The sequence below is a fragment of the Apostichopus japonicus genome, chromosome 22 (assembly GCF_037975245.1).
Source record: "Apostichopus japonicus isolate 1M-3 chromosome 22, ASM3797524v1, whole genome shotgun sequence".
Taxonomy (NCBI): domain Eukaryota; kingdom Metazoa; phylum Echinodermata; class Holothuroidea; order Aspidochirotida; family Stichopodidae; genus Apostichopus; species Apostichopus japonicus.
Genome location: NC_092582.1, coordinates 15,300,962 through 15,317,346, shown reverse-complemented (window position 1 = coordinate 15,317,346; position 16,385 = coordinate 15,300,962). Strand labels below are relative to the sequence as shown.

General features: G+C 38.5%; 2 protein-coding genes across 6 annotated transcripts in view; both read left to right on the top strand.

Annotated features, from left to right (window-relative positions):
* The first annotated feature begins 738 nt into the window (after positions 1-738).
* The window catches only part of LOC139963407 (rab GTPase-activating protein 1-like), a 76,158-nt gene continuing 60,511 nt past the window's right edge, over positions 739-16,385 (top strand). The window contains exons 1-4 of one of the 4 annotated variants that reach the window (XM_071964143.1): positions 739-909; positions 3,817-4,342; positions 5,524-5,746; positions 14,738-14,918. In XM_071964143.1, the coding sequence (XP_071820244.1) occupies positions 3,901-4,342; positions 5,524-5,746; positions 14,738-14,918 (846 nt within the window). In that variant the 5' untranslated portion in view covers positions 739-909; positions 3,817-3,900. Of the gene's footprint in view, positions 910-948; positions 1,196-3,816; positions 4,343-5,523; positions 5,747-14,737; positions 14,919-16,385 lie in introns of those variants that run through there. The other 3 variants (XM_071964145.1, XM_071964144.1, XM_071964142.1) reach the window with 3 other exon arrangements.
* On the top strand, positions 8,039-13,709 carry LOC139963410 (uncharacterized). Of its 2 annotated transcripts, none has more exons than XM_071964151.1 (3): positions 8,039-8,830; positions 10,490-11,523; positions 11,921-13,709. In XM_071964151.1, exons 2-3 carry the CDS (start codon positions 11,301-11,303, stop codon positions 12,046-12,048), a joined length of 351 nt encoding a protein of 116 aa, XP_071820252.1. In that variant the 5' UTR covers positions 8,039-8,830; positions 10,490-11,300; the 3' UTR covers positions 12,049-13,709. The 2 variants fall into 2 exon arrangements, with proteins under 2 accessions (XP_071820252.1, XP_071820251.1); XM_071964150.1 differs by having other exon boundaries at positions 8,039-9,385.

The window sequence follows — 16,385 nt, the reverse complement described above, 5'->3', positions numbered from 1 at the left end:
TAGACTACCCACCAGCACATATATATTCCGTACTTATTTTTACATGTTATGATAGTTAACATACACAGTGCCGTGGCCACTGGGAGCATGGGAAGACGTGCCCCATCCTGTCACCTCCCCCCAATTTTTATTGACAATCGCTTACATTTGATAGCACACGCATTTACAAGTCGTATACCGCACAAATTTAATTCAAACGATAGCACTATTTTGAATCTAAGCTTGATTCTTGCTCTTATATCCCGCTTCCACCTTCCAATTTTCAAACATGTAGCTGGTTTCCTGAATCAAAATTAAACCGGGACATGCCATAACACTAGGGTAACCATATTCCTGTGGTTGACAAGTGGGACACGTACCGCATCCTGGGGGAAGGGTTAAAGAGTTAAACTGGAGTTGGACCCGTTGAAGCAACTTGAGGATCGAAGGGCTATACATACCAAATGGTAACACATCTACAGCTTTAATACATTTGTTTAGTTCAGCGTAAAATTTCCTACAGACACTCATTTTTACCAGACACTTTCAGGGAAAAGGTGGTTAATTAGTATGGCTTAGTCACACACAAAAAATGCAGATTATCTATTGAATTCAACCTGACCCCATTTCTGCAGTCACGGTCGTATAAGGGTGATTCATCGCCGGATAAATATTGTAGTTTGCGTATATATATATATATGTATGTATGTATTTTAGATCCTCCTGTAAGCAGCAACTCGCGAAGAAGACTCATTTGCTTGACAAAGCCGCAAGTTGACCGAAGTCAGTCTTTCAAGTATATATCGTAACCATAGAAATTGAAAATTTCTATGATCGTAACAGACTACCGATACGTTTTCATCTATGTATGGGTGTTTCGATTTAGCGCCATCGTTCCCATGCGGGGTCACTTCGCAATTCGAGATCAGTGTAAGAACGTACTGTTTACGTACTGTGCATCTGTATGTTATTTATGTAGGCACTACCGTGCATTACGTCACTTGGACTAACAATAATAAGTCTGCGTACAGAGTGTACAATGACAAGGGGTCTTGCCCATGTACTGTAGTGTAGGCTGCTACTTTTGGGGTTCTACAAAAACTCTCATTGAAAGTCAAAGCCAGTGTATCGACGTTAATACATGTTTAATATGATATAGAGGTGAGGTTATGGTATGAAAGTATTGGCTGAAGAAAAAAAAACGTTCCTATTTGTGGTAAGTCTTATGTCCACCCTTATTTCTTCAAAGTAACTTCATTAGGCTACCTTAGTAATAGTACTGAAGTATCACTAACACTTGAATGTTACACTAGTTACAGACTAGCCTAAAGCTAGGATAGCCTCGGTCCAGTACTAAGTAGTAATATCAAAATATAGTATAGGCTACCTTAGGCTTGTATTACTGTTAGGAACCTTGTTAGTCATTAGTTTATGCCAACCTTGGGATTAGGCCAGATTAAGCAGGCTATATACTACAGTCGGACAATGCGTATAGGCCTAACCTAGCCTTCCCTCAAAAATTTGGGGACCATGACTAAGTAACGATATGCCTAGCGGAAGCAACGTTAAAATTCTTGACAAAAAACTTGTAAAATTTACCTGCCACTGGGACTAATACTTCAAGGTTAGGCTTATGCTTTCTTGCTATTGATCCTCGAATGTACTTAGTTTTATAGTACTGCACATGCAATGCATGAAGCACAGGTCTAACGAGTATTTGTTATTGTTAGGAATATAAATTATGTCATTCTTAATTGCAGAATATCCTGAACACAAAGCTCCACACTGTATCTGGCTAAACCGTCGCACTCCTGATGGTGTAGCCACAACAGCATAACACATTGATATTAGTTTTTTGTTGTCATTTCTCCTCGCATAGAAATTCCCTATATAGACCTAGATGCATAAATTTAGTTTCAATTAGGTCCCATAGTAATAATTATAACAATGTCATGATAGGTCATTCTTAGTAGGAATGGCAAAAATATGAACCATCCTGACAGTGTAGGCTATGTAGCCACAACAGCATAATACATATTTTCTTTTTACTTTACTTTATTGTTTTGTTACTTTATTATTTTACTTTTTTTGTTGTTGACATTTCTCCTTACTAGTATTGAACTTCCCTATGCATAAATGAACCAACAGCCACAACAACATGATGCATTGGACTTAAGAGTTATTTTTTGGCATTTCTCTATGTATTACTAGTCCCCCTACTGTAGATACAGAAGCCGTATCCAACCTCCTTTAAGGGTGTTGCTTCAAAGTTGCTGGGTATTCTGCAATTACTCCAAATGCCACTGTGTAAATGCATAATGGAAATGATCTTTCATAGTTATAGTTACTCTCATGTCGAAGGTACCTTGTCTTCTGTTGCAGAGAAACTTAACAGGACTGAGACACTCTGATACTAGTCTATTCTCTATCCTTATCCTCTCTAAATTCCTAAGGCACAACTGGTCACATGTGACCAAGTGGCAGTACCAACTACATAATTACCATTATTCCATTAACAATCAAATAACCAGGGATGTATGTTAGCTATATATATCCCTAGAATATCAGCATTCTTCCCAGAATAGAATTAGATTATAACTGCTGAATAAAATACACCTAGGCATACAAATTACATGTGATTTAATACACAGCATTAGGCAGACTCACATATCATTGTACAGAATTACACATGTATATGTAGGACAGGTCTGTAGTCGTAGTCAATAATATCACTACACTGTAACCGTGAAGGCGAAGTATGGCATGAGATCAATCGTCATCATGGCCAGAGAATCGTTTAATGAACATCACATGTTAAAATATGGAATAAAATTGACATCCCATCATATCACATGGGTAATTTCTATTTAAACGACTGTGCGTTGAATTATTATGGGTCGCTTGCTTAGTCACCCAATCACAATCCATGAGCAGAGAGACTCACTCAAGCCACAGTGGAAAGTAATTGCATCTATTGAAAAATTGTAAATACAGTATATATACAGTTCATTCTTGAGTTTCCAAAGTCAAAACTGCTTACTGCCTATTTGTCACAGCACATGCCTTATATTGATGCAGTGCGCAAAACATCAATTGGACCAACCTGACGCTATCCCCATATTCATCCGAGGATTGATTCCAGGATTTATCACAAGATTCAGATTAATCACCAGGTTCATATTTCAGGTCAAGACTAGCTTCGTCCGTCGAATTGAGATTGCATTGTAACTATTAAAATACCCCAAAATAGGTAGAATAATAAGTCATCAGCTACTGTCACTTTGGAGTTACTGAAAGGAAACGAAAACAGTCATAGGTCTACAGTGTACTGTAAAGGTCATTCAAAAACAAAACAAAACAGAAAAATTCCTCAAAATTTTTGCCCTAACATTGCATGCCTGTGATACAAACTATGTTGATATTTAGGCTTGGTGAAAATCGTTATTTAATCCACCTGTGTTAAATAGAAAGTTAAGCCTAGGCTACTTTGAGGTACTACAGACTGATGGTGCACCATTCATGTTGTGAATCTCGGCCTTGCTCAGTGTACTATAATCATTATGAAACATGACAAGTTCCAAAAAGCATGCCTTGCAACATGTGTGATTACCAGGTAAACAAATATTCCAAAACGGTCAAACTTATTCCGAAAAGTTTATGTTGGGTGTTTAAACTTAGTAAACCATTTTAGCAAAGTTTATAAGGTCTTTTAAGCTAACATATTCCTCGCTCATGTTTGTCTGCAAGGAGTCATTGCATCTGTTTCTTTCAGACCTGCCTCATGATATCAGTGTAATTATGCACATTGATGCATTAATTCTTTTGTCTTTTTCAAAGATCATCTGGATAATTTCTGATGCTGATCTAATCGGACGGTGAAACCGTGCGTCAGAGCTGCTCATCTAGGCCGTGTTAAAGGTCATGGCAGATAAAGTCAGCCAAGATTCCCTGTCAGTGACCGACGAATTTGTGGTCGTATCTCCCTCAGAAGGGCCATCGGAAATGGCCAACAGTGGCGGAGCCGGGTCGGTCAGATCCGAAGAGGGTCTCAAGATTGCCGGAAACGGAAACATGGAAGAACTTCAGCACCATCTGGAGGAGGTGTTAGACGAGCAGACGGGTAGCGATCGTGGCGATACCAGCACGGAGGCGACATCCTCTACCGAAAGTTTTGTGTCCTCGTCGAAGACCGATACATCCGAAGGAGAGGCAGGGCACCAACCGCTCTCTCCGTCTCGATTACAAATGAAAACCCTTGAACAGAAGGTTCTCAACTCTCACGTTCATCTCGATTCTCCTCAAGATGATGGGCCTTCCCCACCCCCTAATGTTACCTCTGACCCCTGGGAGCCTAGATCACATGGTAAGTCCTTCATCATAATTATATAAATGCCACTTTCCTTTTACTTTTCCTCAAAAGAAGGTTAGAACTCCTCCTCCTCCGTTACACGCATTTTTCCCAGCTACCCTAAACCTGCCAAAATTGGTAAATACTTCACCTTAAGAGCACTGTGTGCTCTCATGTACCCACTCACTTGTCGTCACGATCTACTTCCTGCCCTAGCTAACTTTCTGAAGTAGAAGGTCTACATTCATGACGTGATTTGCATCTGCTCGAAGAAGTGGTACTCTCTAGTATTAGAAATCTCTGTAATACAAGTTACATGTAGACAGGGACAGCTTGCTTCCTATGGGGTTTTTCCCTTGTTTGTTTACAAAGTTGAAGTTATGCATTAATTATTCTGTTCAAAGATCAAAGTATTTCTTTTTATCACGTGTGTGAGAGATGACGAAAACCAAAGATCAGTTCATTGTGAAAAAGAAACAATTCAGCAAAAGATACAGTTGTGATGTGTTGTCCTTTTTTATAACATCACAAATCATATAAAATATACTCCAAAGTGAACGAATGCAACAGTTTTCTGTATCTCACCGACAGAACCCGCTATCAAGATGGAAATTGGACTAATGTCATTTCTGTCTTTGTTGTATATTACATATACTTTTTAATCCTACACTTTTGTTATCCCTTACATCAGGGGTTCCCTAACTCTGTTGCATGAACCCCCAGGGGGGTGCGTGAGTCCATCCTAGAGTTTCTGAAAGTCAAAACTAGAGTACTTTTTGTTGAACTTAAATCTGATATATCATATAATTTAGAAATGTACAACAATCGTACCTATCGACAAACTCTTTCGCATTCCATACGCATATGTTGCCATAGTAGTACCGTACCGTGCATGTGATAAATAATTGAATTATGAAACAGACACAGGCTGTAATGGGTATTATAGTGTAATAATGACTCAGATCGTGTCTCAAAAAGTTGGGAGTTCGTGGACAACTCTGACATCCACAGGGGGTTCGTGGGGAGATAAAGTTAGGAAAACCCTGCCTTACATCCTTTTCACATATGGAAGTTTGTTTGTAAAGTTTGCTCAAGTTGTCAAGTTTTGACACTCTCACTACAACTGTGTTGATACTTCAATACCATTAACTATCATTGTACATGGTTTAATTATTTTCTTTCTATCGTTTTCTCAGAGGAGAGAAGCAGTGACCCGGAAGTTGGCTCTCTGACGATCAATCCTTTGGAGAAGACGTGTACCCTATTTAGCGGAATCGTTTATCTGGGTTCAGCCACCGTCAACGCTCCCAAGAGCGAGCTGGAGGTCGCCCGCAATATGACCATACTGCGGGAACAGGAGAGTCAAACAGCAATAAAAATCGTCCTCTCGGTGCCAAGAACTTCAGAAGGGTCTGTCAGGTGAGCATGTAATGTAATGTAAATAAAATCTTATATAGCGCCCTACGCGCCATGCATCTGTGCACTTTACAAACAATGACATAAAACAGTAACTATATAAAACCGTAAATACATACCATATACAGATATATACAGGAAAATGATATCGAAAAACGAAATGAAAGCACCGGTGAAGAGTAAGGCGATAAAACAGATTGACTACAAAATCTACAATTTGAATGTTAAAAAGTGAAAATTCCAATTGAAGCTAGAACCTAAAAACCAACACGACAGAACATCATAAAATCTAAAAAATCCTAGAAACCATCATTATAGTGCTCTTGAAAGAGATGCGTTTTCAGGTGTGACATGAAGGAGGTGAAGTCTGTGATCATCCCTGTTCTTTGTTTGTTAATAACCAAGACATGGTCCTCTCGACCCAAGGAGACACACAACCCAACTATCATCTTATTTTAGAGATGTGACAGACATCTTTGTGAATGAACCACACCCCCAAAACAGCAAAGAAAGATTCTTGCTCCATTTCGAGAGATATCCTTTTTTTTGTTGAGATGGGGCAATCTGTGATATCATAGTGAGTCAGGGTCAGAAAAACTTTTCCCTGAAGTTGTGGTTTTCTTTTCATGTTTTTCAAGATAAAATGCTAACAGTGTTGACACCCAAACCAATGCCTTTATTTGGTCATACAGAGAGCTTCAATATTTTAGAATCAGCAAAATTGCTCAAAAACTCATATCTATGTAATAGAGAATATAAACATTGTTAATAAATAAAGAGAAAACAACCCAACACTAAATGAAGCACATGTTGCTTGATGATGCCATATTTAGACTTGATCAAGTAGATTCAGAGTATTGTGTGAAGGAAAATTAAATCCAACCATGATATCTCTCATATGGATAAAAAGAGCTTTCTTAGCTTGTTGACAAAGTTGTTTAATATGACAGTTATCTCTATCACGTAGACCAATCATGATGGATGGGGTTTTTGTCTCGCGGCTGTGGAGGGTGGGAAAGGAGGTGTGTGTGTGTGTGTGTGGGGAGGGGGGCAGGGTTGTTCATGACAGTTATCTCTATCACGTAGACCAATCATGATGGATGGGGTTTTTGTCTCGCGGCTGTGGAGGGTGGGAAAGGAGGTGTGTGTGTGTGTGTGGGGAGGGGGGCAGGGTTGTTCATGACAGTTATCTCTATCACGTAGACCAATCATGATGGATGGGGTTTTTGTCTCGCGGCTGTGGAGGGTGGGAAAGGAGGTGTGTGTGTGTGTGTGGGGAGGGGGGCAGGGTTGTTCATGACAGTTATCTCTATCACGTAGACCAATCATGATGGATGGGGTTTTTGTCTCGCGGCTGTGGAGGGTGGGAAAGGAGGTGTGTGTGTGTGTGTGGGGAGGGGGGCAGGGTTGTTCATGACAGTTATCTCTATCACGTAGACCAATCATGATGGATGGGGTTTTTGTCTCGCGGCTGTGGAGGGTGGGAAAGGAGGTGTGTGTGTGTGTGTGGGGAGGGGGGCAGGGTTGTTCATGACAGTTATCTCTATCACGTAGACCAATCATGATGGATGGGTATTTTGTCTCGTGGCTGTGGAGGGTGGGAAAGGAGGCGTGTGTGTGTGTGTGTGTGTGTGTGTGTGTGTGTGTGTGGGGAGGGGGGAAGGGTTGTTCCTGGCAGTTATCTCTATCATGTAGATTCATCGTGATGGTTGGGTTTTGTCTCATGGCTGGTTTTATAATCCAAGATATAGCTAATATAAAGAGGGGGGGGGTGGTAGGGGAGGTAATATATTTGCCCTGATTGATTGATTGTACCAGTCTAGCATGGGGGCAGGTCTCTGTTGAGACACCCTCTGTCTTATTTCTTTCCTCATTGTGTTTGGTATCTGACAAAGTTCACTGTCAGGTTTCTCAGTTATGGTATATATACTCTCCGAAGTGAGTTACATTTTGCATCTACTCGGCATTGATAAACATAAGGACCACCGTACAGACTCAAAAGTGTGTCTACATGGAAAGTGTATGCCTCCACCTTACTCAGTGCAACAAGCTCTCAGAGCTCTTCACTATCTCCATTGTGATTGTGCAACCATGCAGAGCCTATAAGGGTAACCTGTTGTTTTTCACCATTGATTTTATATGCTTGAATTGAAAGACTACTGAGTATCATTGTGACCTACATACATGTCTACAGGCTGTTAGTGCAGTAAATCCTACCCTGTGGTTCCATAAAGTCTGACAGTCTATGGTACCATATCAAAGTGCACTGACATGTGATACAACATGTACTGTGAATGTATGTGGGCCATTCCACACTAATAGGGTACTTATGTATGTTACTGCAAAGCCTTGTTGGAAATCGGTCTACAAAGCTTCCTGGCAGTAACAAACTGCATGGTTTGAAGTATTTGATGCCATACTTTAATATTGCAAAATAGTGTTAACAGTTGAAAGTCTTTATGTCAATTCATTGGTAATTATTTTAAAAAAACTCTTTGCATGTCTCACCAATTTGTGCAAGGAATATGTGACAGAGCATTAATGGAGATTTTTAATCCACTTGTTTTATGTTTTAGTTACAAAAATGACCAATGTAATGTATCATAATGATTAAAGAATTCAATCATCTGAATGCTGTTGTTGTCTTCTTTCTTGTCCAACTCGTGAAAATTGAGAAAATGACCACACAAAAATATATAAACGTTCGTAATTGACATCTGTCCTAACAGTTACGAGCGTAACTTGCCCCATGAGTAAAGTAATCTAAAAACATTTGGCGGAGATAAAATGTTGTGCCTTGTTACAACATCGTATCTCAGTAATGAACATGGTTTTGAGGGAGTTGAGTGTTCCAATCCCCCGGAAAACGACGGCCAAATTAGCTTTAAAAAAATCTGTCCAAGAGAGCTTACGTTCGAACGTACTTTTACATCACTTTTCACGGAAATCGCGCATTCGATCATGTGAGTGTTTAGTATGATAAACATCCTTGGGCGCATGCGTATTTCAGAGAAAACAACAACCCTTGGTCACCCACCGACTTTTAAAACCATGGAGGGAAGTTTGTGATCTGTCTTCTGAATCTCGGTAAGTTACGAGCGCAAGTCAAATTACGAGCGTTCGAAATCACTACCAATTTTACCGAAAATAAAGCACTTTGCAATGTGATCAAGGTATGGTTCAATTTAGAGATTTCTCACTCAGTAAGTGAAAGTTGTTACACCGCTAGGTGAGCGGACTCGTAGATGCAGTTGCCCCCTTTGGTATAATTGCACTGCGTGAGACAGAAAACACAACTAATGCACGTAACTGCAGACAGATTGAGCCAATATGTCTGAAGTTACGAACGTTGGCAAAAGACCTCCATTATTCATTTAGTTCGATGTAAAGGTGCATGATAATACCATGAAACTTGCTAAATGTTTACTGGGCACGAATGTTCATCTCGCATTGGCATTGAAGTGCAATTCAATAGCAGTTTCGTTAAAATGAACTAGCCTAGGCCTACGTTCAAACGTAATTGTTGGTAGACAGATTTCAGATTCGGTCACTCGTGTGAACGTTAGCATGATTTCGGTATTTTGATGTATAATCTAATGTCGACGTACCGATGTAAATGAACTGAGTGCATACGATGATTCCGTAAATATAAAGTTAACAATATTTCATTAAGCAAAGATTAGGTTAGACCTGCATGCTAGGCTTCAATTGAAAAAGCTCACGTTCGAATCCAACTGTGGTGAGACATATTTGCCCAGTCGGTCTGTTTTACGAACGTTAGTATCTTCCCTGGTTGAGTACGAACTTAGGCCTACTAGCCTAACGTTAAGGGTAGCGTTATATTTTCGTGCAGATCTAGCCTAGGTTTTAAACAAATGCAGTACAGACAATTGACGATGCTTCATGTTTTATTACGTATTTTAATTTGCAACTAGGCCGACACGTAGGCGAAGCCTAACACTGGGTTTTCTCATTACTGATGCATATAATGTGTAGGCTAGGCCTGCCTAGGTCTAATTTAAAAAATAAAAAATAAAAATTTTTGTTTATTCAACTCTCATTTTTAGTACAAACAAAAAACGACAATCAACATGTATCGTCTTGCTTTCTAGTTAAAACTTACCATTGTGTTTGATCCGCGAGGACTGAAAATGGGCATGTTCATCGTAATTGCTTTAATGAGAAGAACTATCTATGACCTAAAGAACCCACAGTGTATTTATTGTTCTCAGGGACAGGCTGGCCTAATTAGGGAGTTAGCCACCAAATGTCAGTATCTTGGGACCTCTGATTAAAAATTCTGGTGGTAGTTTTCATTGCAGCTTGCCCCTGATTCTTTATCTCAAAACAGCCTAATTCCATACACAACATTCTTCCATATTAAGGCAGCTTACAATATAATATATGCATGAGGTGCATCTGTCTTTACACGTAATTACCTACAGGCTGCTTTTAATTATCATGTAAGCTCTAACTGTTATCAAACACAAATAACATCATTGGCAAATTCCAGTGGATGACAAATCTCTTTAATTTAAAAGCTTATGGAGGCAACAATTTCACCATTGAAATTGACACTCCTGTATTGAAGGTTTGAAACTTTCTTCTACCATACCATGGATTACAACTTTCTCCTGTATTTTGAAACAAACCAAGTTTTGTCTTTCCTTAACTTCCATATTAAAATGGAAAATGTTACCTTATTTGCTCCAGGATATTTTGTTTTACAAATTATTCTCTTCTCAGGTAAGATGAGCCTGAAAATTCGCCTTCGTTCCTTAAACAGGAAGGTACCTCAACTAGAGGATATTTAAGGACAACGAACAACTGGTTTTAGCAATGCAGCAATGTATATGCGCAGGTATCGAGGCCGCATAAAAGCTGATCAGGAATGTTATGTTCAGTATCAAGCTAAAGAGACTGAGCGAGTGAAAGAATATCGTCAAACCATGTCTCAGGAAGCGAGGATATCATACATGATACACATGCAGTTACCCACTTCTGTAAACTGGCCTGCACACATCTGAAGGTGGAGAGGAAAGTGGAGTTTAACAGACTGATCCAGTTCACTGATGGGTGTGGCGCACAATACAAATCTCGATTTGAATCTCGATAGATTTTGGCGTGCAAGTTGAGCGGCATTTCTTTGGCTCATGCCATGGAAAAAATCCATGTGATGGAGAGGGTGGGGGTGGTTAAAAATGCAGTCACAAGGTCAGTGAAGTCTGATGTCAACATCACCATTGATGGACCCTGGGAGTTCTATGACTTCTGCTCCAAAAATCTTGCTAAGGCACCAGTGAAACCAGATGGATCGTGCAACCACTCTCGTCGTACTTTTTACTTAGTGAAGGAAGGTGATATACAGAGGGAAAGGCCAACCAGAACAAATGTTGACATTGTGGCTGGAACACGAAAGTTGCATGCTGTAGCTGGGATCTCTCCATACTAATTGCACAAAAGGCGTCTTTCATGCTTCTGTTCACCCTGTCAGGATCTGAACTCAGTAGCACTGTGCATCAATCTGGAGTTTGTGAAGTCTTGGAGTGAACGCAAGATGTCTGCTAAAGGGATTTCATTTGAAGCAACTACTAGCAGTGATATGGAAGCTGCAGATGTAGGTCACGCTGAGATGGATGAGATTCCGGTCTGTACACTTGAGAGTGCAACTGATAATGCAACTGGAGCAACTGTGGGTAAATCATCATCTGAAAGATCTGAGACAGGGGACTTATCTGAAGTGGGTAATGCAGGTGGCATACTAATTTCCAACAAAGTGGGTCAGTCCCTTTTTACTTAAATTTTAAGTGCTAAGCAACATGACATTGAAAGAGATTTCCTTCTATTTGCAGAATCAAAAACAAAATGCATCAACAGAAGTGTTATGTTTGATGTTGCATATTCCAGTGTTTCTTTTCATGGGAAATGATATGTCACTCAACTTTATTAAGGGCCTTGATTTCATTAATTAGATTGAAACTCCTTATCAGTGAACTCTAATCAAAAGTGAGGGTGGGGTGAGTTGTCGACTTTCAGTTCACTTCTTCGTGAAAAATGCTGGAATAGTTGTTATGGATTGCCCATACCATTTGGTTGGTCATTGCAGTCATCAAGATTGAAGACAGCCAGTGAATATTTCCTATTTAATTTTTTTTTTGGTCTTTTCATAAATTACAGATTATGATGAATCTGAAGTTGTCCAGACACAGTTGGATGTGTTGAATGAAAAGGTCTTAAAAGATCTCTTCTGTGATGTCTGCCTACCAGAGAACAAGCATGAGGCATTACTAAAACCACAGCAATGAGGGATTGAAATTCGCCCTGAAGAGTATTATGCTGTCTTCTATGACAACAAATTCTATATTGGACGATTGCTTGAGAAAGATGGGGAGGAATATCTGTTTAAGTTTCTCCATAGAGTTTGCAGTGCATCTAAGATGTATGATTGGCCTATAAGGTCAGATTCTGAGAAGGTTTTAGGCAAATTCGTTATCGATGGACCCCTTACATTGGTGGGCAGTGGACCATTTTCTGTGCAAGAAATTGAAAATGTGGAGAAAACATATGCTGAAATGAAAGCAATAACACAAGCTGAGCTCTAAAGTGGTAAAGCATAAATAATGCATATTTTGTATATATTTCAAAGTTTTAACAAGTACACTCTGGCTTTCCATCTAGCTAATTGTACTGTGTACAGTTTCAGTTGACAGCATCTATTCTGCAGGAATCTTAGATGTTTTAGGTTCTTGCTTGATTGCTTGTCTTCAATATACTGCATGCTTGACTATATGGAAAAGAGCAAAAAGAAACAGTCAGATATGCTTGTGATAGTGTGTGCTTCCTTTTTAGCATTTTTTTCTGAAAACAGCTTCAAATTTATGTTTATTCCATTCCATGACATGTGAGGCTATCCCACTTCATCTGATACATTTTCAGAAAGTTTGAAAAGTGAACATTTAATCATTAGCCAGTTTGATAAAAAAGTAAAAACAATTTATGGTTTTTCGTCTGTCCATGTTTCAAACATGATATTAGTGTACATATTGGTACATTTTAGTGTTGCATTGGTGATAATATTGTTGGTATCTAATACCCTCTTGTAATTTGATATCTTTCCAATGGTATGCAAGTTTACAATTATGAATTCAACTATTTACTCATTTAAAATTTCTGACATACTGTATTCAAGTCTACAGCTTAACAATCCTTGCATTATATGAAATTTTAGGATTTTCACTATTCATATGCAATTTTGAAATTATTGAATTTTATAAATATTCAATTGTTAACTATTCAATTTTCAGTTCAACAATGAATTCAATGACCTACATTAGAGGTGTCAGTATAAGTAGTATCTTTTTAACTTTGCTAGATATATGCAATTAATCACATGCAAGCCTACAGCTATTCATTCAACTATTTAATTTTTCTTTAATTTGACTCTGACATTTACAATCTTAAACAGACCACTCTGGATAAGTTGTTGTTTCCCACAGGATATGATATATCATCACAATTTCATGATAATTCCAAAGTACAGCAGCAAAGAAACAGCTACAAATGAGTGCCCAGATGTACATTCAATTGAAAATAATAATTTGTAATCCATAGAATTTCTGATGACAAATTAATGTGGAGATTGAAGAATATTCTGTCCTTGTTACGTACGTAAGACCCTGAACATGGTAACCATACATCCTACCTTTATGCAAGTCCATATCATTTTCTGCACTATAGCTTCTAGCAGTGGTTTTCATTAAGATGTGAGATATATTGTAACAAATACTCAGGGAAAAAGGTACTTGTGGCACTAAAATTTGTTCTGTGCATAGGGAATGTTGAAATGCCCTCTCGTTGTATTATCAAAGATTCATATTTTTTCCAGTTTTTCACCCTTGGATCCATTTTGTCTTTGTTAATTGTTATAATTACAAAGTTTGCAATAAACAAAAACTGTTAAAACTCATGTACAATTGTTGTTTGTGGCCTGTTTATGCTCAGATATCTGTCCTTGTTACGTACGTAATACACGCCATATATTATACTTTGCTTGGCTGTCATTGCCAACCTTATCCAAAACTTATCTCATTGAGGGTATATACAGTTGCTATAGACTCTAGGTCATTACTCAAACCAAGTTTCATGCTTTCCCTATGACTTTTAATTTTCACCCACTATGTCACAAATTAGTACCCCATTAGTGTGGAATGGCCCATATCTTCATTGGTACCCCACCTAGCAGGGGTAAACCTTCATTGTTACAGTACCCCACCTAGCAGCCTGGGTTAACCTTCATTGGTATCCCACCTAGCATGGCTACATATATATATGTCTGCCAGTGGCAACAAATGCATTACATTAGTATACTGTACCATATATGTATTCTTTCATATTACATACTGTACATAACTGATATATAGTATTGTATGCAATCCCCTGACATGTATGGTGCCACACACTGTTGTGTGATGCCATGAACTTATAATGCAAGTAGACACTTTCAGAGGTGCCCCACCTGCCAATGGTTACCACACATACTGACATGTATGCCAGTGGTAACAGAAACATTACATTAATACTGTACCATATACATATATGTAATCTTACATATTACATACTGTACATAACTGATATATGGTACTGTATGCATACACTGACATGTATGGTGCCACACACTGTCGTGTGATGCCATGTATTATTATTCGAGTAGACACTTTCAGAGATGCCACACCTGCCAAGGGTTACCAAACATACTGACGTGTCGACATATATATGACCTGCCTCTGGTGTCATCATGTGACCGCTTTGCATCATGAAAATAACTACCTTCCAGGCCTATAAGAGACACAAAATTATTCCCAGGGGTAAATGAAAAATCTTTGTAAAGGCAAAAAGGTTAAAATCGTTTCTATATATCGTTGGTAATTGATTTTCTACTGCCTCCAACTACATTGATTTTTGCAGCACAATAAAATTGAAATTTTGGCTTCACAGATTATTGGAACGAGACGGTCGTTCGGAGATTTCGCACTTCCGCATCACGAAAATCTTGTTCTGCTGTCGAGGTCTGGAGTCCGGCGCAGAGTCCGACTGTTTTGCTTTCACGTGTAGTCACGGCTCCAAAGATAGTCAACTATTCCAATGTCACGTCTTTAGATGTGAAAATCCCGAAGCGGTAAGTCTTTAAAATCTAGCATCATTGATTGATACAAAAACCTTCTATGCTTGCTGGAGAACCCTTACAAGTCTAATAAAATTCTTGGTTTTTTACTTCTTCCCAGGGGCAAAAGGAATGTATATATGCAATGGGATTAGTGTGAGTTTATGTCTGTGGTTTGTGTTTACATGTGATGTCCTTGGCTTGTAAACAGGATAACTCAAATATTACATGAAGGATTAACATCTGGGTTTTGTAGAGGTCAAAGGTCAGAAGAGTTAACCAGATGTCGGAAGTGTAAAACAGTGTGAGCAATGATATTAAACCCTGAAAGTGAAACTGCATTGAAATTCATACTTGGTATGCAGATCTATTTTTAGTGAATATACAAGAATTTTTATCCATCGTTGGAGAAGTCAAAGGTCGTTTGAGGTCATCAGTGGGGGAAGTCTGAAAATGTGTTAGACAGTGTAACTACAAAGAGATTATCTGAGATTAAGATCATACCTGGTATGTGGATACACTTTAGTGAGTTCAAAATGTTATCATTGCAAATGTTTAAAGCCAATCACACAGTATTTAATGTGATCACTGTACACAAACCATCTGCAATGTTAAAGGGTTTTATGACATGGGAGAAGAGTTCTTCATATTCAGTGTGGAATGTTGTGTTCTTAAAAGTTTCAAAGTTAAGAAACCCGACCAGAGTCAGTAAGCTGCTGTAGGTGATTGTAAGATGGTAATGAAGTACCACTTGCCCAAACAGATAAAACCGAAGTCTTGCCACTGAGGATATAACAGGTCCCTTTGTAATATTCAATTTCAATTTCTTTATTCCAGTATAAATTACAAAATTTATAAATAGGACATATAATAATGATACACAAAAGACGTAAAATGTACAATCATGAAAGCATGAACAAATAAGAAATAAGATGGAGGATTAGAAGGTTGAAAGATTAAAAGGATTAAAACAGAGATTCTAAGAACCCATTTTAAATATAAATGGCTGCTCTGTAGATAAATGAGTTCTTAAAAAGCATGATTCTAAAAGTTGGCAAGATAGTAGGATTTCGTAGATTGTACTTGTTTGTTCTATGGCACGGAGAGATCAACTGGGAGTGAAGTGGGTGATCTTTAGAACTATGTATATTCTTAGCTAGTCTTATGAAGTCATTTCTAGCAGCAGTGTTTACTTTACCAACCAGGCTTTCATAGTGGTGATAAAATAACAGGACATATATTCAAAATGTAGTGACATTGTGAAGCCGGAAAATTGTTGTCGTTAAAAAAAACAAAAAAACATTCTGCCCACTGGATGAGTTATAAACTGTCGGTTGAAATGTGGCTTTGTCCATACACCTGACAAGTATGTCAAGCTTATTTATCTCACTGATGTTCTCATTTGATAATGAGCTCGACTGAGAAAATGTCGATTAGCAAGTTAACTAATTAAGATCTGTGTAGGAAGAATAAAACAAGATG